The sequence below is a fragment of the Trichoplusia ni genome, chromosome 16, assembly GCF_003590095.1.
Source record: "Trichoplusia ni isolate ovarian cell line Hi5 chromosome 16, tn1, whole genome shotgun sequence".
In the NCBI taxonomy this organism is placed as follows: Eukaryota; Metazoa; Arthropoda; class Insecta; order Lepidoptera; family Noctuidae; genus Trichoplusia; species Trichoplusia ni.
In genome coordinates, this window is record NC_039493.1 from 10,005,580 (window position 1) to 10,031,798 (window position 26,219).

A 26,219-nucleotide genomic window follows, 5' to 3' on the forward strand; every position below is an offset into this window, starting at 1 on the left:
AGTAGAAGTTGCGACTTTATGCATTAAGTTAAAGGTAGATTTAGTTATGGGGTTCCTGTTTGCGCGCCACCCCATATTCCCATGGGCCTCGTAAAAGCGGAATAATGGAATCAGTGTTTCAAAACGATTTCCATGTTGGAAAGTGTTTTTAAACTAACTTAATTACTCCCATTATGCTAGTTACCATTCGTTATGCAATGTGTTAATCAAAATTATACTCGGGTTGAGCGTAATAAATAGATACTGACGTTATGTTTTGGATTTTTTGCTAAAGTGTTTATACCAGTTTTCAATGTTGGTTATATGGGTGTATTCAGGATCTCAAGAAGTTTACAAGACTTGCTGAGTAGTGATAGACATCGAATCAGCGTAATAAAACCGATCAAGTAAGTGTAGGGTTCGCGATACCGAGGGTTCAGGAGCACAAATAGGCTAAAAAAAACAAAACGGTTTTGTTGAATATACATATTTCTCACATAACTTTATGACCGCAACAACTTTGTGATTTCAATCTTTATTTTTACTATAGCGCTAACAGAAATTCATCATCTGTGAAAATATCAACTCTCTAGCTATCACGATTTTTGATATACAGTCTGATGGATGGACGGACAGACAGCAGTGCCTCAGTAAAAGATTTCCCTGTTTACCCTTTAGGCATGACAACTTAAAAGTAATGTTAAAGATAAAAAAGTGGCCCCAATAGTGGTCACTACATTTAAATTCCAAGCCAACATTGGTCGAAAATTTAATATTATATTTCTCTTTACATCTACTCTAACAATACCAAGAACAATCAATGCTTTTAAATAATGAAGGTACATTAGGCAAAGGTAATATCGCTTACAAATACATACGCGTATAAATATGTGCTCCTTTGTAGCAAAGCTTTCATACGCCCCCACTCTTTTGAAGAACGTTGTGCCGTGGCGAGTTCGCGACAATACACATTCCGCGACACGTTTCTAACACACAACACTCATGGTACACACACTAAGACACACAGGTACCTACACTCAATATTGTTTGGACCGACAAAGACGCGGGATTGGTATCGTTTTAAATTCTGTTAATAGTGTACACACGGGCAGCTAAGTTCATGAATCTTTACGCTGTTAAAATTAAATATGGTTAACACTCAGAAGTAGCTAACACAATTTATCGAATATATCATGACTTTTTTCACGTTCTTATGTTTTTGAGACTTGAAAGGATTGAATCAGTATATTAAAGAATGAAATTATTGAAAGTGGCTGTCATATTTATGTCAAAAGCAAGACTGAATATTTTAGTGGATAATATATTTTAAGATCAAAACGTACAAGCGACCCTTCATATACATAAACTACTGAACCAAACTAGATGAAAATTGTATGGAACGAAATGACAGCTACAGTAAATGAAAAAGGAATCAACAAAATCTGTTCATCCAGTCCGAAGCACTGAGGTAAAAAACAAAATCAAAATATAGACGAATTGAGATCCTCCTCAGTTTTGAAGTCGGCTGAAATTAGCTGTGGTAGGATCGCAAAAATGTTGGATATACGGTCTGCGAGTCAGAATGTATGTCGCCGCATTTTTCAATCGAATCCAGGTTGATTATACCCAGGATCCCGGAACTTGGATATTAAACAGAAATGAGTAACAAAAACAATTAAGTAGCAAAAAGTAGTTCCTAAGAGACCGTAACTTAATATTAATTTCCGTTCATTGTTCAAATCGATATTAACCCGTCAAGTAAGAAATAAAGCTTCTCACAATAAAATATGAAACCAAGTTCAGCCGACTTACGGGGTTTCGACGTCGCTGGTGTAATGCTAATTAGCTGTTTCCCGGAAAATATGCTAACTGTTCACTTTCCTCAATAGCTTAACGTACCTCTTGAAGTCTTATATTACTTTCCTGATATTGGTATTAATTATGAACTAAACAGCTAATCTGAAGTAATGAACTTATTAAACAGGAATGTTGTCGCTGTGTAAGCGGGACAGCGCTTCACTGTGTATAGTGCCGTCTCGCTACCGCGACAGTATAACATGTGTAAGTAGATCGGACCTACTTAATTGTGAGCTAATTTTCCCTTATTTAGTCTTATTTCTTTAACCGACTGTAAGAAAAAGGATTTTCTCAATTTGTTTCTTTTTGTTTTTTTTTATCTCATAACTTGGAACAGCATGAACCGATTTTTTGGCTTACATTCAACTCGAAATAACTATCATTTGATACTATACAAATTCCATTAATTTTAGCTCGCTTGATTTTTTATTGGATCCCTTTGAAAAATATTAGGTATGGGTGAATTTCAACAGGTCCAAAAAAATCTTCATTTCCGTGGATTTTTTATTCTTCAACTTTAGAACAATAAAAAATAGTGTTTTCTCAAGTTTTCGATCAGATATGCAGTTTTGCTTAATATCTAGCAGATAGCTTAAAAAACTAACGAGATATACAAGATTGAAAATTCCGTGCCACGGCGATGAAACATGCATGCACGGCAATGAAACAGGCGTCCATGGCAATGAAATGTTATTATAGTGTACAAGAATATTTAAATGATAAAGTTAATCATTGAAACAAAGATAAATACTATTAATTTATACGCAATAATAATAGAATATAATGTGTAAAAATCCAGTCACACATGATATTATTTTTATAATATAACTATAAATAGATACATTCCTGTCTAGTGGCGAAACAAACATAAGTCACGGAAATGAAACACGTGGCCACGGCAATGAAAGGAAACTGTTTTACAAGGCACGGCGATGATATTTTTTTCATTCCCGTGTATTTTTTTTCATTGCCATAGCAAATTTTGTCCACGGAAACCACGGAAATGAGAGCACGGCGATGAAAATCAAGGGGTATAATTCAATTTACTAAAAAACTGGTAATAATTCACAGTAATGAACACTTTACAAATAAGCTAAATATAAATGGCATTGTATTGAATGCTCAATCGAGATTAAAAACTTATTGAAATAGAAGTTAGACCTATCCACGGCGATGAAAGAAAAAATGTCCAGTACCAAAAAAATTGAATACTTTTAATTATAGCTCGAAAACGCAGGCACGTACACACGTCGTTCCTTGTCTAGCCTTTCGACGTTACTTATATGCAACGTTTAACGCAAAACGGGAGCGACGCAAAACGTTAGAATATGCAATATTCTCAAATATGTTTAGGACATGGCGATGAAAGGTAGTTCTGGGACAAATGGTTTTTTATTAACCATACGTTGTATTGTGTAAATATTTGAATAAATGTATTCCGAGTCAATACTCTAACTATTCACGAACCAAATAAAACTAAGTTTTAATATAAATAACGATACATTTTTGATCAATGATGACTTTAATACATCAAGGTGAGTCGTGGACAAACACGGCGATGAAAGATTATGTGGTTTAACTTTTTTTTTTGGAAAACCTATTAATTATATTAATAAAATATTTAGTGCTACAGATAGATTTTTATGTCATCTACCTAAAAAAAAATGTTAGAACATTATAACAATGCTTTTTAGTACCGATTTCATCGATGCCACGCAATTTTTGGGTCCGGGAAATTCACCCGTATAATTATCCTACATAACAAGTTCAACAAATCGTGAGTAGGCTTTGCTGCAATAAAAATGGAAACTTATTGACTAAGAACAAATAAAACACAGAATAATTCTTCACGTACTATAGCTATTTTCTAAAATCTTATCAGCAGCAAAAGATGAAAACCGAAACTCATTGTATATTTAACGCTTTTGGGATATACTCGGGTTTCCAGTTTCCTTTTGGTAAAGACCGCTCTCCCTGCTTTTAAAACATGCATTATAAAGTTTTGATGCTACATTTAGTTACTATACAGAAATTATTCATCAGAGAGATGATTAAAAAAATGTTTTAATATTTTTTAATCTTGCTTTTGTGCCAAGAAGCGACTACATTGGTATGCTTTGTGTTAATACTTTAAGTAATAAACTCTTAGCATAAAATGCGTAAATTAATTATTCAGTATCTAGATCTAGTCCAATCGTAAAAGTGATACCCAATGCATTTTTTAGCGTTATAATATCTCAATTAGAAAATTCCAACAATATTACTTTACGTTCTCATACTCATCGCGCAAAACCTCTTCCAAACCCAAAAACTCTTTCCAATTAACAAAAAAAACTCTATAATTGAATCCCGAAAGAATAATCAGCCTTGTAATAGACAATCAAGTAAGTTAATTAACGGAATGGACACTAAACAACACAGTATATACCTATCTCGTAGATATAGAGACGATCGATCGCCGGCGAGCCAACTTTGATTCATTTAGACCTAATCCCCGGCACCCGCTTCCGAACTATCTCATTAACCGCCCAATTTGTTCTCGGATCATGCGAAGACTTTAATCTTGCGGTTTGGCGAGTTGTCGCATTCGCTGATGTGTTTTGCGATAACTGTTTGGGCCAATGAACGCTGGGATCATATTCGGACATCAATAAAACAATATAAGTAAAGATTTGTAGGTGCAGATAGTGTTGCGTTATTTTTGGTCAAAACGTGATGAAAAACAGCAATGAAATAACCAGTTGCTTTACTTTTGAAGTTGGTTAATAAGAAGGTCACTATACATTCGATTACTCTTTGAAATGAAAAGTCAACAACTACTTTTATTCTGTTTTCATAAAAGTACAAAAAAAGGCAAAGAAACAAACACGAAAGTAAAAGCAGTGACTATGATATTCGACACTCATTTTATACGTTAAACCTTTTTGCGTAGTAAACCCCACCTAGGTACTAGGCAGGTATTGACGACAGTATTGTGTCGAAGCTACTCTCAGCAGAAAACAAAGCCTGTTTCAAAAGCCAGGAATATTTCAAGAAGCACATTGCGACGGCATTCGTAATCGCTATACTTCTGTAATGACCACGTACCCGCTACTATATTTTTTACGATCGAGCTCAGTCGCCTCCAATATTACATTTTTACAGCCAAACCATCATAACACGGGTCTATGTTTTCGCAGATAAATATTAGAAAAATCATTTTCCTGTCGGTCGAATGTCGAATGGAACTTGGTAATCAACATGAAATATTTTACTGTTTCTTTATACTGTTATGAACAACACTTGTTTTTGATTTGTTTTGTTTTATTGGTCATACTTAACTATTTGCTTACTTTTTAGTATCGATTCATATGCTAGCATTTTAAAAACTAGAAACTATGTATTTTTTAACATTATAGGGCCATCAAACTGCTGACATATAAAACAATAGTTTTTCTCCAACCATAATAATGACAATAACTTTTGCAAAATGTACTCTCTTAATTATTCTAAGACATCACTGACAAACGTTAAAGGAAAACATGGTGATCGATACTCAATACAACCTTCCCTATATCGGACCTCTCCCCATCCCTAAGCCCAGCAGTGGGACGTCTATACGCTAGTATATTTATTACTTCTTCTAATTAAATAAAGACATTAAAAAAATACTATTAGGTACAGTCAAATACAAACATGGGATTTACGAGGTGAACGTTCGTGCCTATCAAAGAATAAAACCACACGTAATTATCCGAAGAGAAAGGGTAATATAAAGTTAGTGGCTTTTAACATGTTGAAGTGTTCAGCAAACTGCGGTTGTTACCGCGTCAAACTTTCATGTAAACTCACTCGTTCTTATTATACTCGTTCATTCATTCAAAATGGCGACGATTTGAATAATTTCGAATGAATGATTGAATTTCATGTGGGTAACCATGTAATTTCAAATTTGGCATCATTCTTATTGCATTCGAAATCTATAATCTTTTTCTCATTTTTTCCGCAATAATTTATATTATAATCCATGTGTCGCGAGAGGTTTCGCAAAATTTCATGTAACATGCACAAAGACACCTAAACAAACTTCGAGGATCACACAAATTCTTATCCTAATCGGGGATCGAAGCCGCGATACATACTCACGGGCCTGCTTACCCCATAAACTATAAACAAGTATTATAATATAGTCTAATCCTATCAAATAGCATTCGTCTTGAAGATTCTTCACCTCCATGCTTATGAACGTCTCAAGTTGATTCGGTAATTGTATTCCCAATTATGTCGTTTTGTATCTAGGACTCTTGTTGAAATCTGATTATCTTAGAATACCCTCTGAAGCTGTTTAATCTGAACGATTAAATTATGTTTCAGTCTGTTTAGATTATTTTTTGAAAATAAATTGCAAGAAAGAAAATAAGGATAATAGAAAATTTCAATTCTTGAAACTGATCCGCTCTTGCTAAAAAGGTTTATTCTCATTATTCCTATTAACGTTTTTATCGATACAAATTGCATTCTCCTTATAAAGACATAATTATTATTATGCATTAAACGACATAATTAATCAGTCTATATCATAACACAACACTAGTTAATCAATGGAGTAATTGAAATTCCACAAATTGTATCATCTTGAAGATCAATTCACCACTAATTCCCATTAATGACCGAAGAAGGTTAATATAGCCAAAGGACCTTAGGTTCTACTACCTCGAGTTAAAGTAGTATCAGTATGGTTGTAGAAGCGGGACGGCACTATACACAGCGTAGAGCGGCATCTCTCTTACACACGTGCTACAATACTAGGTACTTCAAGACGTGTTGGCATGCCCCTTACGGTATTAACTCCGAAATTGTGTTGCTTATTACCAGTGTCTGTTATTCCAGCATTAACTCCACTTTCAACTCCAGTTCAGCCACTTAGTCCAGTACTCTCTACTAGAAGTACTACAAGACTAAAACACAACAAGGGAAACTACAATAGTTTCCTTTATAAATATTTTATTGAACCATAGGTACCGCCTATAATTTCGACTTGACCATTCGTCCAAAATAGGTTGTAGTTGTACTCATGCAGAATGATGGCACTACGTTCGAATTTAAAACCAATGTTAGCCAATATTGGGCAAACATTTGTTAGGTTGCCAGAAGGCGTAACTTCTTACAACCGTACAAACGGGCAAGCAATGGCGGGTGCATAACAACGATGCATGCTTCATGCACGTCCCACTGCGGCGGTTTATGCTACATTATTTCTCGTGCTCTGGTTAATATTCCGACGGTGTCTAGCGAACAACCTCACGGTGAATACAAATTCTAGACAACCATTCCTAGACTAACTATGAAAAGCTTGGCAAACGACTCAAATGCGTACATAAATTGGCCGAATCGGGAAACAGCAAAAACTATTGTTGTATCACAATGGCCCGTGTTAGGTTGTGTATGGAGTATTCGTATAATTCTATACCCCGGGATCTAGAAAGCATTTATGTCTAAAATGAAGCGTAAAACTTTTGATGTAACTGAAAAACCCTGTGTTACTGAACTTGGTATTCAATTGCTCTGGTATTTAGGTGCACAATGTTATTTTTTTGTACTTTTATTAGATCCAAATAATGTTAGAAAAGAAGCGAAACGTGACCGTGATATTCGTCGCGTTTCACTTACTTTTTTCACGTTTTATCAGTTTTGAAACACCTTTCAGTCTTATACCATCACTGTCTCTTTGAAAGTAATAATGTCCCGTCTGATTGCAGCCACAGCTAGTGTCATAGGACACCAACCAGCTGCGCAGGATATATTGAAGGTAAAACTATGACTATTATACAAAATGTTTTTTTTTTATGACTAGGTCTTTACTTACTATGACCTCCGTGGTCGAATGGCATACGCACCAGTTTCAAGGTGTCGCTAGCTCTGAGGTCCCGGGTTCGATCCCCGGTCAATGTAAAAATTCTCATTTTCTACATTGTCTCGGATCTGGGTGTTTGTGGTGTCTTCGTTGTATCTGAATTCTAAAACACAAGTGCTTTAGCAACTTACTTTGGGCTCAGAACAATGTATGTGATGTTATCCTAATTTATTTATTTATTTGTATTGTTGGCATCATATACCGCAATTATTACTTAAAGGCAAGTACCAGCATATCGTAACACAAATAAAATAGTGATACTTACAAACATACATTCCTTCTAAAAAATACTATAATAAATAAAACGACTTCTATAAATTACATTCGTTTATTATTTCACATAAATACTAGCCCAGGAGCCGTAGACAAAATAATGCCCGAAGGTCCAAATAAATTCTTGGAATGGCTTAACAACATCAGTGTCCTAAAATATGCTAGGGGCTATGAAAACTGGATTGTCCACTAACTAGGAATTATGGAAATACTGCAATTATAACATGAAATAGGAATTGTATAAAATATTATTCTCCGTATACATTATTTTATGTTGTACTTACTTACCTAATAATTACAAGAATACGAGTTTTTAAGTTGCTGACATTTAGATAAATTCATTTCAAAAACTTTATTAAAAATCGTCGCAGACAATCAACTTATTATTATACATTTAACTCATTTCATACTTTCACTATAATCTAATAAATAAATAATAAAAAAATATTTGCGTTCTTGTTTCACTAATACAATAAAATTGATTCATCAAGAAAAATCTCGTTGAACTACATCGATACTAAAAACGCTTTAACAAAACTTATGAGTCTCGCGTTCGCAATTTCTCATATCATAATACACTGCAAACATGAAATATATCAAAAGCACAAACTGATAATAACTGCTTTACACCTTAATTATTGCACTTACGCGCACTTACTTCATAGATTTATGACTTTTAATACAACACTTACAAACAAAATTATGTTACTTGTTTCATTAACCAGTGCCCAATAAAATTCTCACTTCATATCGTAATAAACAACGACCGAACGCAAATTAATTCTCATTTATAAGAACAAATTGTTGTTCCGACTTTTGGAGATTTGCCAACCAAATCAACTTCCCATACAAATTGAAACCCTCGTTATTTAGTGGCATTTAATATTTTTAACGTATCAACTCGAATTCAGTATTCAAATGAATTTATAAAAATGCGAATTCCCGTTGCTTTTTGGGAACAGTCAAGAGCGATTGCACAATAATGCGCCAACGGTGCGCAAATGTTTTAACTTGCTTGATGTACTTTAAATAGATCAGACGGCACCTTCTTACTAACATTGAGCAATCAAATATACTAAAAATAAAATAAACTATACCTGAATGAAATACAATGAACATAAATTGCGTATAGAATCGTCGTAGTGTCACTTGCAAAAAAAATGACTCAAAACAAACAAAAATGTGTGTTTATAATAATAATTCAAAGCGCACACTTTATCAACATTTGAGCCTCATGTGAATTGTACAGCAAATACATTAACAGGAACCTATATGGGCAAAAATAATATAATACGTTGATGGCAGGTGATGTTACACGAAACAAGTTCAAACAACGCCTTGTAAATAATTAACAGCAACGCGGACGGCGCGGTCGCGAATAAAAACGAACCGGACCGCTCCATTTTGTAATAATTTCTTTAAAAATTTAATTTATAGGCAAAGTTAGCACAGTCGAGTATTAATATTTTATCGTAATTCATGTTGGGTCACCGTCACCCCTGCGCGAAGGGCGCCTCAGCATTTGTCCTTAGGTAGTAAATACCATCCTTCCTGAAACGAAACAATGAACGTTGATCTCCAAGATTTAAGCTAATGTTGTTACTGCTTAACAAACGAGTGTTCTTTGTTTAATTAAACATAGAAGCGACGAAAGTTAACCGTGTTCATGAATACTTAAAATAACCTTCTTTTGTTGTTCGAGTCGGGTTGAAGCGAATTCTCCTTGAAAGAATGGAGGCCTTCAAATAACAACTAAATTAATGCTAATTAATTGAAACGTAAATATCTAACACTGAGTTTCTCCGAGATATTATTTTAATATAGCGAGGCACGACTAACTAAACTTCATTATTACAAGCAAATATAGTATTTCAATACATCTTCATTTGTTAAAGAAACGAAGACATTGTAATTATATGTGAAATGGTTTTGATGAACGTTAATTATAAATGTTCGTATGTACGGTATTTAAAATCTTCAGTAAATTGTTAAATTTATAAATATAAACACAAAAATGATTTTAATAAGCCACTTAGAAACAAACACAAGCAAAAATCAAAGACTGCCATCTAATTATATTACCCTATTGCATTATCAAGCTAAATTTCTGCCGGTATTATAACAGCAAAAAATACTCATAAACCAAACATAATACGAATAAAGCCTCGTACTAAATGAGTATGTTAAAGCCGTGGCTTAAATAAAAAGGGTACCTTAATCCAACTTACTAGCCTTAAGGTTTTTTACCGGTAGGTAACCTGATTAGTTCCGTAACTTTTAGGGGTTGTTAGCCTCGTGAATAATGGCTACGTTTTGGTACCTACTTCTCTTAATGTAACTGGCTTTTTATACATGTCGTTTTATCGGGAAATTGTCGGGTAGGTTCATCATTATACCTAATTTCTTTTAGGTTAGGATGTTTGTGATTTTGTGGCTAAAAATATTATTGTTTATTTGATATAGATGCCCAGAGTTCCAAGGAAGGGAATAAAATTAAAGATAAAGGCAAAAGTTGAGTAGTTTTAGTTGTTTATTACCATGAATCGTCACATTGTGTAAAACAGCACCTTAACGTTCTTATCAAAGTTTTATTTTCTGTACGACAAAGGGGTAATACGTCCAGACAAATATAACACATAAGCCCTTTTTTTGCCGCCACAACTAATTTACACACAATAATTAATTAAAATAAGCTTCAAAGAGCCAAAGTCTGGCTTCTTATTTAAGGGTGGTCGTCTTACACAACGTTTACAAAACCTAATGGACTCGAATTTTAACCGTAAGCGTTAAACACTTATGAAATAGCCTTCAATAAGAGTTATGGTTGTCAAATTACAACGTTTATTCCTTCTCTACCGAAGAAGGAATTTGGTTTCATAGTAAACCACCTTCGTGTATTTGACAAAGCATTACGACTTAGGTTAAACATAATAACTAAAACAGCCTTTAAATGTCCCACTTCTGGGCCAATAAGGCCACTTCCAATGTAGATAAGCATTCTACAATACTCAGCATACTAGATCCGGTAAGATGTTATAATTGTGTCTTGTACTCACCCGTAATGTATCAAGAAGCCGCCCATGATCAGAGTCTCGCCAGTACCTTCACAGGACCCGTTATAGTACAGCTCGTCGTAATCCTTGCACCTGACTGCGGTGAACGGAACCAGGGATGTGATGGACTCCGAGAAGAACATGTGCGCGCGATTGTGGGCGCAAAAACCTTTAAATTCATGTAAATAAAGGTGAAATTACGAAAGCAACAAGAATGCTTTTGTTTCTGTGTTGGAGTTGGAACCGACCCCTATTACAATATGCGGAAAGTATTTGTATGCGTGGATATGGATATAGGAAAGTCGCTTTGGAGCTGACAGCAGGCAAAAATTAGTAGTTAATATTCTTGAAACTAACGTTTGATTTAAAGCGCCTTTTGCTGGCTATTTACTTCACTGGATATCTACAGGTGTTAAATCAACTCACTCAAACCGTAAAAACAGCGCTATTATCTTAGAAGTAAATACATATAGCCATAGTGGCTTCCACTTTGGGTTTTCCAGCCAATTATGATTGAGATCATCCTTTAGTAGCCTTTAGTAGTCCACTGCTGGACATAGGCCTACCCTAATGTTTGAGCTTCTAATTGATTGACATCAATTATAAGTTTATTTTTCAGCATTTCAAGGGCAGAAAACTAGTCATAACCGGAGAAAAAGCTTGAATTATTATTGAAGTGCTATTGTTTCTTAGAACCTAAACAAAAGCCATTAATTAATCTTAATAAGAAGTGCAACGGCGTTCAATAACGAACGTTAATGGCTAGCTGCTTTTGACGTAAGACCTTAATGTAATAAAAGCTTGTTGCAATTTGTAGCAAAAGGCCGTTAATTGAAAACTTTGATAACATTAATACGATGTCACACTTCAAGAGCTGTAAGTATATTTTTTTTGCAGAAATAACCATTTCTTACCATTAATGTAATTATTTCGTATCTTTATGAAGAAATTGCAAATCCAAAATACGATCGCCTACGATCACAAAAAGAAAGGCATATGCTTCATGAATGAACGGTATTTAAAATCTTCAGTAAATTGTTAAATCTATAAATATAAACACAAAAATTTATTCTTCAATATTAAAAAAAATAATATTCAGGTATAAGTCAGGTAATATACCTATAGGTTATGAGTTTTACCTCTGAAATCAGTACCGCAGCCAGGTTGTCGTATGCCCCCATTCGGATAGAAGTCTATGTGTCCTAGGGGCGACATGAAGCCAAGATACCCCCCACAGGTATGTATAACCTCGACGTGACGAGCGTCATGTTTATCCAGTCTGGCATCCTTGTTGCCAATGCTGAAGAGCGGCAACGCTGGATCAAGTCCTGAATAAAAAAATAAGCATATTGGGGAAAAATAAGATAAAATATGAAAAGGTTATAAAGAGTAAAAAAAAATAATCCGTCTGGTAAAAAAATAAAAAAAAAATTGAACGTATATTTGCCTATAACTGAACAATAAAAATTGATCACGATAAACTACTTTAGAGTTTAGAAGGCTAAGGGGTGCTATCGATCTTCGGGGTCGTTATTATGCCATCGCAAAAATTGGACACTGAAGAACTAATTCGATTAATTTATGTTTTGCTGGCAAAAAAATATATGTAGCTTCTATTATCATACTGGAAGCATTAACCAGCAATGGGATGGTAGGTACAGATTGATGAAGGCTAAGAGGTATTCTTCGTATCAAATTTTTATTTTCGAAAGTATCTACTTGAGTTAAGAGAATTTTTATATTTATTTTCCAAGTATTTATAGAAAATCACACTTCTGAACTTTAAGTATTATAATAAGTTTCAAGTTACAACTCATTTGTCTGTCAGACAATTTAAGGTTATAGTGTCATAGACTTTTTAATAACTAAGGTGAACTAAGGGTATGTATAACTAGAACTAAGGGTAACGATGTAGATGTCCAAACGCAGTTTTCTTTTTTATTAAATATTGAATAACATTTGAAGAATATTATGGAGTCGTTTAGTAAAATAAATATCTCGACGATATTTACATTAAAACTACGGTTACGTAAAAGTTGGTAAAGGTAAATTTAAAGATAATAGACGTTTTTGGGTCTAGCAATTATCATAATAATACATTATCAGAACAGGCATTTAGAATTATCTAGACCACAAGTGTGCAATGAAATCGCAGAGCGCATGCCGGCTACCGATACACGCCAGCTCTTAGTCCTAGCTTACGACATCCATGCAAAGTAATGGAGTGGTCTGCTTAAGCCGAAGCCAAAGCAAGCCATTCTGAATCTAATACACCGACTAATTTAAATAATGACTGAAACGACGATAAAGCAGTATTCATATTATCAAGGAACAAAACAAAGGGAGTGGTACACAACAACCGCTAGAATTAAACTAACAATAGCGACTAATTTGTTGCGGTTTTGTTATAAAAGCCAACAGAATCGGCTGCGTAAACACCTAAACATTTAACGCAGAATGGGGAGTTAAAATTGCCAAATTATTTCCCATAAGCACGCAATTAAGGGGCAGTATATTTTCCCTTCCCATTGTCTTACATCGAGTTCGTTAGGTTTAGGGTATATACAGAAACCGTTTGAACTCCAATATGATGAGGTAGCTTTATGAATATCTGGGGCAATAAAATGGGTAGAGGCTATATATGATAATTTACCTGTTATAGTATCAATAGGACCCTTTTTGACGTAAGCTCCTGCTATACCGACGACGTGGGCTCCTAGAACTATGTCCTATAAGATGAACGTCATCCATAGAAACTCCTTCCCTTATGAGAAAATTTAGGAATTCGGTGAGGAGGCGACCGACCGAAGCTACATTATAACTGGCTAAGATATAATTGACGTTGGCTGCTACGCCCCAATCAAGAACGATTATATTCAAATCGCTTACATTGAGGTAGGCTGAAACACAAAAATAATAAGTTAATTGTAAGCTATAACAAAAGGTAATTATTTTCCGGTCCCCAAGATTACTTTTCTTGGCAATTAAGAAAGTTACTGGAAGGATTTTTTGTTTTACGGAATAAAAACGCGGAAGGATCTCTTAAGGGTGAGAGCAACAAGAGCACTCCATAGTGGGACGAGACGAACACAAAGTATGGTAGTATGAACATGAATCTAAACGGTATGGGGGTAAAAAAGAAGGAAGAAGTAGCAAATAAGAGTAGGTATTGACGCAATGTTCACGAGTTTCTTGAATACTATAAAGATGCTCCTCTCACCAAGTAACATTTCTGCAATGGTAAGCGTCAACACAAAACACATTTCATTTCGATTATACACGTGACAATTAACTGTCATCTACATACGTTTGAGGGTAATATCATAATCGATACTATCTAAGTCCTTTTGCTAGATGGGCTCGGCAGATATCGAACTTTATCAAGAATATCATTATACAAACGCCCGTGAACTTAAAAAACCTTTAAATTCATATTTTGCGAGGTTAAACAAGTTATTCTTATGTACAAGTTTCAGTAAATACCTCTTAAGATTATTAATAGAAACAACATCAAAGAGTTATTCGAGTATTACATTTAAGATACAATAGCCTGATTTACCAAATTATATTTTTTTATGTACTGGACCTTCTTTGATAGACATTGGGCATAGGACTTTCTCCTCATGATTAAGCCAACCATTGAGATAACACCTTAACTTTTTTTGCTAAAAATCGAAGTTGGTGACATATTTGGTCTATTTACCGATAGGAATTTCGTCCAACATACCGTGAGCACATCACATCCATACAAAAAGGCTCATTTTAATACATTTTTAAGTCATACTCTTTACACGCATTACAAACGCTACGAAACAATACGATATGCCGAAAGGCGGCGTTAACGTTTCGTCATACTGTCTATAGCAATCTACTTTCGTGAGTGAGTACATGGTGCGAATTTTAATATGGTTACTATTGTAACTGACTACATCTGACGCATGTACGGAACCTGCTTACTAATTATAAAAATAAACTTTAATTTTTTCTTTAAATCATACCATTCTAATATAGACAGCGTGGAAGACGAACAATGAATGAAAATTCGGTCTTTTCTTAGGCAAACATTAAAAGCAAAACTGCGCTGATATAAAAATAATCAGTAATGTTAGAGTTTGCACTTTTGACGCTTGAGAAAAGCAACTTAAAAGTTAAACATTCTGTTGATGCATTTCTCCAAAACAAGTCCTGAAATGTGTCAATGCTAACTTCAGGACCTGCTCTCTATCTTTCTTAGTACAATTTACTATCAAACTTGTCCATGATTTTGATCACAATGTGTGCTTTTAAAGTTTTTTACAGTACCGGAAAACATTGCGATGTCATGAGTAATTTGATGTAACAGTTTAACGCGCTTGAAGACTTTTTCCAATGTGGAAGCATAGCAACGATTCAGGCTGTGTTGTTCCTCCCACGTCTAAAATTACTAATGCCGATTTCAGAGCTTCTGGTGCAGGCTCAAAGATTATACACTCACCTTGTGAACAATCGAAACTCCACATCAGATTCGTACACCCAACCCAAGCCGAACTTGGCTTCACTGGGACTTGTGGCAGCTGGGTACATCTGCACGCTGGCAAGCCAAACCGGATCGTAAGGTGTCGGCGCATCCCATTTTACCGCCGACACTACTGTTTGTTAACAAAACATAAGGAAACTATAAAAAATGCCCTTATATGGACTGAGACTGCCCGTCTTACGAGTGCAATGCTGCGAGCATGGTCCTAGGACGCACCATTGCCCTGATTTGTGTTTTTTAGTCAATTCGCTATAACTCGTGTTTTTTTTCGGATAGCGTATTTCTGCTCATGCTTTGCATTGCATGTCTTCATTAAAAATATGTCGCACGCATCTGTCTGGTTTCCTGCAACACTAGACACCGTTGCCGAAACCGGGACATTGATATTACCTACTAATAAATTCTTTATTTGTTATCTAATCTGCAATAACAGACTTGGCGTTAGCTTTCCTTTTCCAAGAGGAATTTATGTTTCGCATTTGACTTATTTCAGTTTCTTTTGAGTATCAGATCATATTATCTAAAATGGTTTCGAATCCCTCTGAGGACAATGACTACTAAAAATCAACGACCTGCAACCGACTCATATAACTTCAGACCTGATCGAAACCGACTTCAGTTCGGACTTCGGGCAAAAATTTAAATAAAAAGGAAGTGCTGAAAAAACGAGTGAGGTGTAAAAGTGAGTGTTGTCGTATGTGTAGTAATAAATCTGTCAATCATTTGAAACGTTTGCTATTTAATTATTGGATAAAAAAAATATTATCTATGTCAGAAAAACAGAAATTCTCTTTTCCTTCTATCACATGGATCAATAAGTCCCGAGACTAACCCAGAGATAGCGCTCGTAGTAAACCAGTAACCACGTCTTTCTAAAGTACTAACCTTTGCTTGAAACATTAAAAAAAAATAAGTCGATCGGACCAGAAACAGCTGAGTTATCGAGGGTAGAGTAAAGTCGTTTTGTAGTTTGTTTTAAAAATGGAAAAAACCGAGTTTCGTGTTCTGATAAAACATTGTTTTTTGATGGGTAAAAACACCGTGCAAGCAAAACAATGGATTGAAAAATGTTACCCGGACTCTTGTCCATCAAAAGCAACGATTTGTCGGTGGTTTGCCGAGTTTAAACGTGGTCGTACCGACACAAATGACGCGGAACGCGCGGGTAGACCTGTGGAATCCGGTACATTGGAAAATGTGAGCGAAGTGACAAAAATTATAATGAAAGATCGTAAAGTGAGGCTCCGTGAGATTGCTGAGATGACACAGATATCATATGGAAGTGTATTTACTATCCTTCATGAAAAATTGAGCATGAAAAAGGTTATTTCCAAGTGGGTGCCGCGATTGCTTTCGATGGAACAAAAACAGTAAAGAGTTGATGATTCAGAAAGCTGTTTATCGCTATTTACTCGTAACAAAAAGATTTCTTGCGTCGTTACGTGACCATGGACGAAATAGGGATACATCACTACACTCCAGAGTCGAAGCAGCAGTCATCTGAGTCGCGCACAGTTGGCGAAAGCCGTCCGAAACGTCCGAAAACGCAGCAGTCAGCTGGCAAAGTCATGGCGTCATTTTTTGGGATACGCATGGCGTGATTTTTATTAACTACCTCGAAAAAGGTAAATCGATCAACAGTGATTATTATATTGACTTGCTAGTACGTTTGAAAGAGGAAATCGCAGAAAAACGATCGCACATGCAGAGAAAAAAAATCCTTTTTCACCAAGACAATGCACCCTGCCACAAGTCGATGAAAACAATGGCAAAATTGAACGAATTGGGCTTTGATCTGCTTCCCCACCCCCCATACTCGCCAGATTTAGCCCCCAGTGACTACTGGCTCTTCGCTGATCTTAAAAAAATGCTCCAGGGAAAAAGATTTGGCTCAAATGAGGAGGTCATCGCAAAAACTGAAGGTTATTTTGCAGCGAAAGATATTTTTTTTTATAAACATGGTATTGAAAAATTGGAAAAGCGTTGGAATGATTGCATCACCTTAAAAGGTGATTACGTTGATGAATAAAAAACATTTTGCAAAAAAAAATGTTTTCATTGTTAGTCTCGGGACTTATTTATCCATGTGTTATGTTAATTATTAATCTCTAAAGACCACCTACTTAATTGACTACTCAAGCAGTAGGTGTGATTCATGATGCCAAGTTTAGCACAACACTCATCAATTTTCGAAACACGCAATCAACAATTCAACAGCAAGTTTCTTCGTTAATTTAATTTAATGCAAGTCAGTCATTCCTAAAATGGTCTGGAGGATATAGATTGTTATCTTTACTTTAGCATTCAATGAATGGTTGACTTCACCTACAAGCACTGTGAAAGTTCGATAGCTCCAAACAATTAATATTCATTGTTTGATTTAGAGACGGAACGCTCATGTTCCTTTTACCAGCCCACAAAACCCTGGAGACCGGCAACAACAGCTAAAAGGGACTGTAACGCAATTCTCGATATCAACTCTGAAGTTACTTGATTTGTGTTTGACACATTTATTAATAACCCAATGCGATGATATGCTGTAAACTACTTACATAAATACATTAAAAAGTCAACTACATACGAGGAAGCGCACTACTCCCGATTGCCCCCGTAATTTTGTGAATATTTCCACAATTTTTTGCCAGGAACATTTGGGATAATTATTTGCCGTATAAATGATTTCAAGATAAGAATATTCCTAATCGCGATCCATGTTGTTCGATTACGGGTTCAATCACCGACTCCTAGAAACCGGTCTGAATTATGTCCTGGATAAGGTTCAGTGCTACGCTATTAAATTGAATTCTTCGCAAAATTTTTGGAACCATGGCCCATGGATATTATAAAATGTACAGAAGGTAGCGACGGATTTAAGGCCGTAATACTTGTAAAAAAAATGAATTCAGTAACTTTTCCGCTTTGCAATAAAGAAGAGAAAAATGATTGCAATAAAAAGCCTTCAGGATCCAAAATTAAGGCTGGTGTGATAAGCTTATTTACCCTATACTGGGATGAGAAGTGCAAGCAAAATCAGATTCTAAGACCCAATTAATATTGTTCACGAACCTGTACAAAGTATAAACAGCACGGAAATCATGCCAACTCAGCTTCCTGGCAATAAACATCAGATTCACTGAGAGCAAAACCAACTTTCCACACATCGAACGAAACTTTGTTAAACTTCAAACCGACTAGAACGCTCATTTTGAAGCTAAATCTAATTGAAGGTCCGACACCGAGGGCTCCCACATTTTCACTGCCCGCTCGAAACAGAGATTGAATTTAAATTTGCGTAGCGGTATCGAACTCCATTACGATTCATAGAACGAACCGGTCGCCTCACCATTGATCATATTAATCAAACTGGACCTTATTAACATTAGTTACGGTATACCGAACTTAACGTCGCAAAACAATGAAGTGCAAAGGAAGATTCGCACAAAAATTTCAACTCAGCAAAAGTTTCTTGAAAAAAAAATAGATTTTCTCTTTATGAAAATAGCAAAAGAAAGTGGAAAAAGGTAACTTTTATTAGTTACTAGGTATACCTTTAATAGCATTAGGTAACCTAAAACAGCTCATCATTAGACACCTACTTATCTAGCCAGGTACCTACCAATTAGTTTAAAACGTAGGCGACCTCAAAATACATCTCGCTAAGCAACAATATCTTTGAAATTCTCGTGTTTGAAATTTTTAGTCCTGCTATGGACCTTTCTAAGCTGAATTGATGATTTTTACATTAAATTAAAAGCACCACCTGCCCAATTTTTGTCATAGTTTATTTCTTACGACCGCCTTCTAAGGGCGCGACATAATGCTGACAGGTGATTAAACTTATGGTCATCAACGTAGGGGTTTACACTCGCACCTTATAGGCTACACGAATAATTTATGGATCGAATTTAGACAGTTAAATTAAAATTGTAACTTCCTTATAGATAAAATGAATGTTTCAATATTTTTATTTCGTTTCGTTATGCAAATAATTAGACCTCAAACTACGCTAAGATTACACCCCGGTCAAGTCTTTTTCTTTACCAGGTGGAATCTGCCGACTCCAGACTTATAATCTACCTCCTAAGTCCACGATTACGGAAAACATGTCGATAACCTTCGGCAGATACATTTCGCGGCTGCCTCCTGCCTCGTGTGGCCAGCTTACTCCCGACTAGAGTGTGGCAGATATATAAATCGCTTTAGCCCTCAAAATAGCCGTCGTGGAGCTTTGAAATCATACTACCCAGTTTTACATGATTTTTTAAAGATTTTTGTTGAAATTTCCATGAAAAAAAAGAGCCACTGATAACTAATAGTTTGAATAATCAGACTTTAAAAAATCCGCCTCTTCGCGTTTATTTCATTCGCAGCTTAAGTTAGATTTCACCTGAGCAATTCAATTTTCCAAAAAGCTATATTTACAATCATCAATTGGTTTTTATTCTGCATAGTTAATAATTCAGTACAAACATTCTTTAAGGAAGAGTACTAGTTTCCAAGGCTCATTTATTTTTATAGAAAGTAATTGTTTGACCTTTCACTATAGTTGACATCTGACACTTCAACTGTCAGTTTGCGACTTGACAGCTGACAGTTAATTTTTACCGCTTGGCGCTCTATATTTCATAAATTGTGATGCTTGGTATAAACTAGATCGTTAAACTCGTTTTGAATAAAGGAAATGAAATAAATACTGTATAACAGTAACACTGTTCAGTTCGCACTTCCTTCTTCCGTTTTATTAACGTTCTGCTAATAGAGTCAAAACGCTCAAGTGGAAGCATTTAATTTCATCAATTATTGATAAAACAAGTATCATATTAAGTATTCAGAAATTCTAGAATAAACCGCACAATGTCCCTAGTTATTGAGAACACGAAGATCTTGGAGTTCTTGGAGCTTGTCGGTCGTCTGAAGGTTCGTAAGTTTTTAGTTTTTCTGTTATTCCTATTTGCTTCATCAATATTCCAATTTATGAAAGCGAGTATGATTTATTTGCTCGGTTTGTAAAATACCAATGATAATTAGTTTACGCTTGAAGGTTTTACAGAACGCTATATATAATATATTACTTTACCTATTAGATTTTTCTTATATAAGATATTTTACAGCATGTGAAAAGGACTGGTTGGGTGCTTTGCGATATAAATGAATGCGAATCCATTGCTGGTCATATGTACCGAATGGGGCTGATGACCTTCTTGCTAACAGAAGAGAACAATCCTACAAACCTTGACAGGTTCAGGTGTCTCCAAATTGGTAAGGTTTCAGTAAGCTTTTTGAACTGCATGTTGTAGTTTAGTTCCTATCACTGTAACTGAAGGTCAAAGGGTTAAATGTATGAGTGTTGTGGCATGCTCTAATCTATATTTAAGTTATAGTAAAGCCCATCTGATTTAACATGTAAGAAAAAATATTGTTCAGAATAGTAAAAGAATCACAGCTTGTTTGTAAGTTTATTGTGAGTTCTTAAAAGTAAGACGAAGATGGCTTGACTGTGAAAAACTCACTATTTCTTATATATTCTAAACAGTACCAACGGTTGTGTTGTCAATATTTTTGTGAAGTTAGGTTAAATATTTCCTGTACTGGATCATGTGGTTGCTAAGCGCCAATTCCTAAACAATAACCAAGAAGTGATATTTTTAAACCATGATCAATGTTTTGCATCATACATTCCTCCTATAAGAGACAAGTTGTGATTTCCAATATTGCCATAAATGCCTTTGAAAGCATGTATGTTAAAAAAAATATTTTAAAAATTCCAGCTCTTGTCCATGACTTGGCTGAGTGCATAGTTGGAGATCTTACACCACACTGTGGTGTATCACCGGAAGAGAAACATCGGCGAGAGGATGAGGCTATGAAGAAGATAGCTGAACTCACCGGCATTGCTGGTGACAGAATGTATGAGCTGTATAAAGTGAGTATTATGCCTGAGGACCTAGTAACAAACCTTCAAGTAATATTATTGATATTGTATGGGCTGGATGCAACAAACACATAAACAAATAAAAATTGCTGCAATTATTCCCAGGATTATAATGATAAAATCATATCTTTTAAAAGACATCACAGTTATTGATAATAATTGCAATACTGATAACACTAAGTGCATAACCATGTAAATAAACTGCACCCTCATTGGTTATTACTGCACCTTAAATTGAAGATAGTTTAATAATAATAATTAGCACAAAATACTAATAATGATTGTTTCTATTGCTGCAAAATTTTGAGATATCTTCATACTATAACTTGGTTCATTATTGATAGCCATTTATAGCACTTTAAAAACACACTTTAAATCATTGTACCTTAGTTGAGTCTAAATCTATCTTTTACATATGCTGTTTAAAAGTGTAGTGTTACTAGTATAAGGTACTACTTTATTTGGTCTAACCAAATGTAGTTCTTAACTAAACTACTAAAAAAATAAACTAAAAATTAAATTACAAATGAACCACTTCACAGTCAGTAGTATATAGTGTATTTGTTTAAAACACAGACATATCAAGATTGTTTAGTTTATTAAGTACCCAACCAAATGAGTAAAGACGCTTATTATGAGTGATGACATCATTGTACTATTATCTAAGAAGATAATTAATTGTCCTAAATATTTTTACAAAGTATTGAATAATAAGGGTTCTATCTTTGCCATCTTAATACAACTACAGCCTTGTTCTTCAAATAACTTCAAACATCTGACCTTCACTATACCACAGGTCATTTGATAAAGTGTATTAGACTGTTGTTAAAATAATAAAAAGATTCATTTTCAAAATAATAATGGGCTTAAATCTTTAATTCCAGGAATATGAGAATCAAACTTCACCAGAGGCTAAATTCGCTAAGGACTTAGACCGTTACGACATGATACTGCAGGCGTTTGAATATGAAAAACGCGAAAAGGCACCGAAGAAACTGCAAGAGTTCTTCACTGCTACTGAAGGAAGGTTCAACCATCCATTCATAAAGGACCTAGTAACAGAACTATATAGGCAAAGAGAAGAGTTTGAGAAAAAAAGTCTACTCAATGATCATGCATAGTTTAGCAAATCTTCTCCTTAACTCTCCTTCTCAGTACTTATCTATTTCTTATAGTAAAGCAGCAAAGATAACTAGCTGAGCTAGTTAGTATATTTCATATTACTGTCGAGGCATCAAAGCGTAATATTCTACGAAGTATGATTAATCTTTTGGCGCCACGCCGTATACGTGATAAAACCATATTTAACTAATGACTTCTAGAAAAGGCGTCTAGATAAGTACGTGACAAAAACAGGTCTACAAAATGATAAACAAATAAAAACATTCGAATGCATAACTATGTGCTATTTAACAGCAAACAAAGCTAAAAGTTAATTCTTGAACTCTCCAATTAGCATATTCGGCTGAATGGTCCGCATCCACGTATAATCCGCGTTGCCCGAAAAGGTTAATATATATTTCGTAACGTCAATACGACCATTTGGTATCTATATGAAAAATATGCACAATATGTATAACAGTAATTAGATCAGTGTATGATCCATATAAGCTTCAATGTAATAATGTATGTTGCAATGTTCTAAAATATTCATAACAAGCTATTTTTCCAGTGCAGCAGTAATTTTCTTAAGCATAAGTAATTAATATTAGCTGACAATAATACATTTTCTGATATTGCAGTGCTCTATTTTATAATGCTTACACAAATATAATGCATGGTATTGTGGGATAGAAATACGTGATTATTATAATAGCAAGTATCTATCAAAGTTCAAAATACGAGTAACTTAAAGAATGACTAGTATTTAAGCATTGATATTACTTACATTACATGTAATGCAGAATGTGATATACTTCAGTAATACTATGAATAGATACATAATAGGTAGTAATTTTAATATCACCACTGTTAATTCCCTATGTTACCTACCAGGGATTTTAGTCGTCCAGTATTATCAATTACCATTTGTTATACCTTAGTGCTGCCATATTTGTCCTTTGATGTCAAAATACCTAAATGATACGCGTGTCAAAAAATAAAACTAAATAAAAGCTAGAAGACTACATTAAAACCAATTTACTTCATGAGTGATATATTATTCCAATGCATAATATAAGGTATAAGGTACATGTTTACGTTAACAAAAAAATAAGAAACAGTTTTACAAGATTATATTTAATATAAGATGATGATAATCAAACATACGTAATAATACGTAGTATTTTTAATTGTACACTATTAGAAATTTTAACCACAAGCAAATCAGAAAGCCAAAAATATAATACTACTAGTCAATGACAACTGTATTATTAGAAAGTGTACCTATCTATAAAGAATTCATTTTGTTAATATTTATTTGTTATCCACATTAAAAGCTAAGCTCAGTGTTAAGTAAGTAATAATTTTACTACATCACAAAGTTTTTATTAACTAATCCTTGCGCTTTCCAACTACCACATAAGTATCACTTAAGTTTTTATATGCTTTGTAATCCTAATTAATATAATCTGATTTAATATGACGTTTAAAAATAATTTTACTCCTTACAGAAAACATTCAGTAGATAATTCAACATTGTTCCCGCTGCCTTTAACATTACAAGTTTTTATGAAACTGACGTTTTTTTTTTCACATATACTCTGCCCTCTTACAATCAGGATGTGTGATTTAAGTATATATTTAATATTTATATTGAGGTATAAATCTGGAAGCTAATTGATTACAAATATATGACACAAACCAGAAACTTAATTCATTCTTATCCTATTATTAACATTTGTCAAATACCGTTAATTCTCATGCCTTATGAAAAATATTCACTAGACATTAAAAATATGAATATCTAATAAAGAAACAATCTTTAATTTCTGATTGTGGCATATTTAGGACTCATTTCTACATGTAACTTGCATCATTTATTTATTGGGCATATGCATTACCATAAAATTGGTAGTAGGAGATGCCCTTAAAACAATTCTCTCAATAATAGGAAACTCCTCAACAACAAAATATAACACAGTTGTACTTTTCAGATTTTATTGTACAAAAATGGGTAGTTGAGTAAACATACAAACCTATTCAGTCAAAATTAACATTAAGATTTGCATAAATGCTAAGACTTATTGTGACAAATCTATTTCCAATGTGTCTGTAAATGTGATTTATTAATCACAGCAACAGACAACAGTTTTTCAGATCCTACATGTTTGAAATCCTAGACTCCCAACTTTAACATTTAACATAATAACATTTTATATTGGGTTTAAGTATAATTAAATTAGGCTCTCTTTAATGCAAGTTTTTAATGTTATTCTAATTTATAGGATTGCTTATATCACGTAAACAATTTCGGCTCTTAACAAACAAGCTCAAAATGTTATGTGATTAAACATAATATGGAGCAGTCAAGAATATTTCATTTTTTTTTAATTAGCAGTTTGTTTTTGGTTAGTTACATTTGCTGCTACTTGTTCTTCTTTTTTTCGTTGCTTTTCTCTCATTAGTTCAGCATCTCTATAAAACACAAAATTGAGTTAAATTTACAAAATATGACATGGACATGGTTTATAATTATGGAAAAATATTGGTAGGTAGGTTGCAACTATAAGTGAAGCATGATTATCATGCCTATTAATTGATAAAGTCAGGTTTTATTATCAAATGTATACCACTGTGTTCAAGCACTAGGTAATGTTTATCTATTTAAACACCACTAAAATTGTTTGTTTTTGTGTCACTGCTTCAGAGGTTATAAAAACATTCTATTACCTATGTTTTCTCTCTTGTAGAGACATGCCAGATTTTTCACTGGCATTCTTTTTCTTTTGCATTTCCTGCTGCTTCTTTTGATTCTTGGCGCGAGCCAAATCCCTCTGGTTACCACCTGAAACGTAATTACCACATTAAATACGACTACCTACCTACCATCACAAGGAAAAATGCGTGGGAAAATGAAATCATGATTTGTTATGTACCACAATAGACTGCTTTTAAATTGATTAAAAACACACGATAAGTAATGTAAACATCATAAAATATTGGTTCAATAGAGCGGATAGAATCAATTTACATGACCTAAAGCGTCACCCAAATATGACTCGTGTCCGTGTCATGGATATCGCTTGTAAGCATGCTACAATCTAGAATGTTCGTTGGCGTTGTCCTTTCAGGATATTAGCTATTTTAGTTTTAAGCTCGTAGCGTTATCCTTTATTCACTTGTAGAACTTTGTAAACACAACTGTATAAGTATGTATGTATGTCAGTACTTACGGGTCATCTCGTATAATTAATTACTCAACGCCAGCAAGGTTGGACTTGTGGGAAGTCGCAATTACCTATTTAGCAGGTATAATAGCGTTTAGGAAGAACGGACGATACGCTAGTCCGGCCGAAACCTTGGACAACGCACCGCCCTTCCTTCTTACCAATACGAAAGAAACTTTGAAAACAACTAAAAGATAACGCTGGCTTCTAACAAAAAGCCTGAGCCAGCTGGCCACAACCACAAACAAAATGTCAATGATTTTGACTTTTGAAATGCTTTCTTTTATGTTTGAAACAAAGCATTTTGAGCGCAGCGAAACTATGTTCTCTTCAGTGTGCTTCAGTGTGCTCCCTTTATCCTTTATAGAAAACTGCTAGAAGAGCTAAC

At 34.5% G+C, this 26,219-nt stretch overlaps 2 protein-coding genes and 1 pseudogene across 2 annotated transcripts; 1 reads left to right on the forward strand and 2 right to left on the reverse strand.

Annotated features, from left to right (window-relative positions):
• Positions 1-8,816: 8,816 nt before the first annotated feature.
• LOC113502110 lies at positions 8,817-19,502 on the reverse strand (annotated as a pseudogene).
• Positions 19,503-20,157: 655 nt separating this feature from the next.
• LOC113501642 (HD domain-containing protein 2) lies at positions 20,158-24,087 on the forward strand. The gene is made up of 4 exons (XM_026882816.1): positions 20,158-20,488; positions 20,683-20,830; positions 21,340-21,494; positions 22,388-24,087. The coding sequence occupies exons 1-4, from the start codon at positions 20,426-20,428 to the stop codon at positions 22,622-22,624; spliced, it is 603 nt and encodes a 200-aa protein (XP_026738617.1). The 5' UTR covers positions 20,158-20,425; the 3' UTR covers positions 22,625-24,087.
• Positions 24,088-24,588: 501 nt separating this feature from the next.
• Positions 24,589-26,082, reverse strand: LOC113501643 (putative SERF-like protein). The gene is made up of 3 exons (XM_026882817.1): positions 25,838-26,082; positions 25,335-25,449; positions 24,589-25,079 (listed from the first exon to the last, which is right to left on the reverse strand). The coding sequence occupies exons 1-3, from the start codon at positions 25,842-25,844 to the stop codon at positions 24,992-24,994; spliced, it is 210 nt and encodes a 69-aa protein (XP_026738618.1). The 5' UTR covers positions 25,845-26,082; the 3' UTR covers positions 24,589-24,991.
• Between the last annotated feature and the right edge of the window lie 137 nt (positions 26,083-26,219).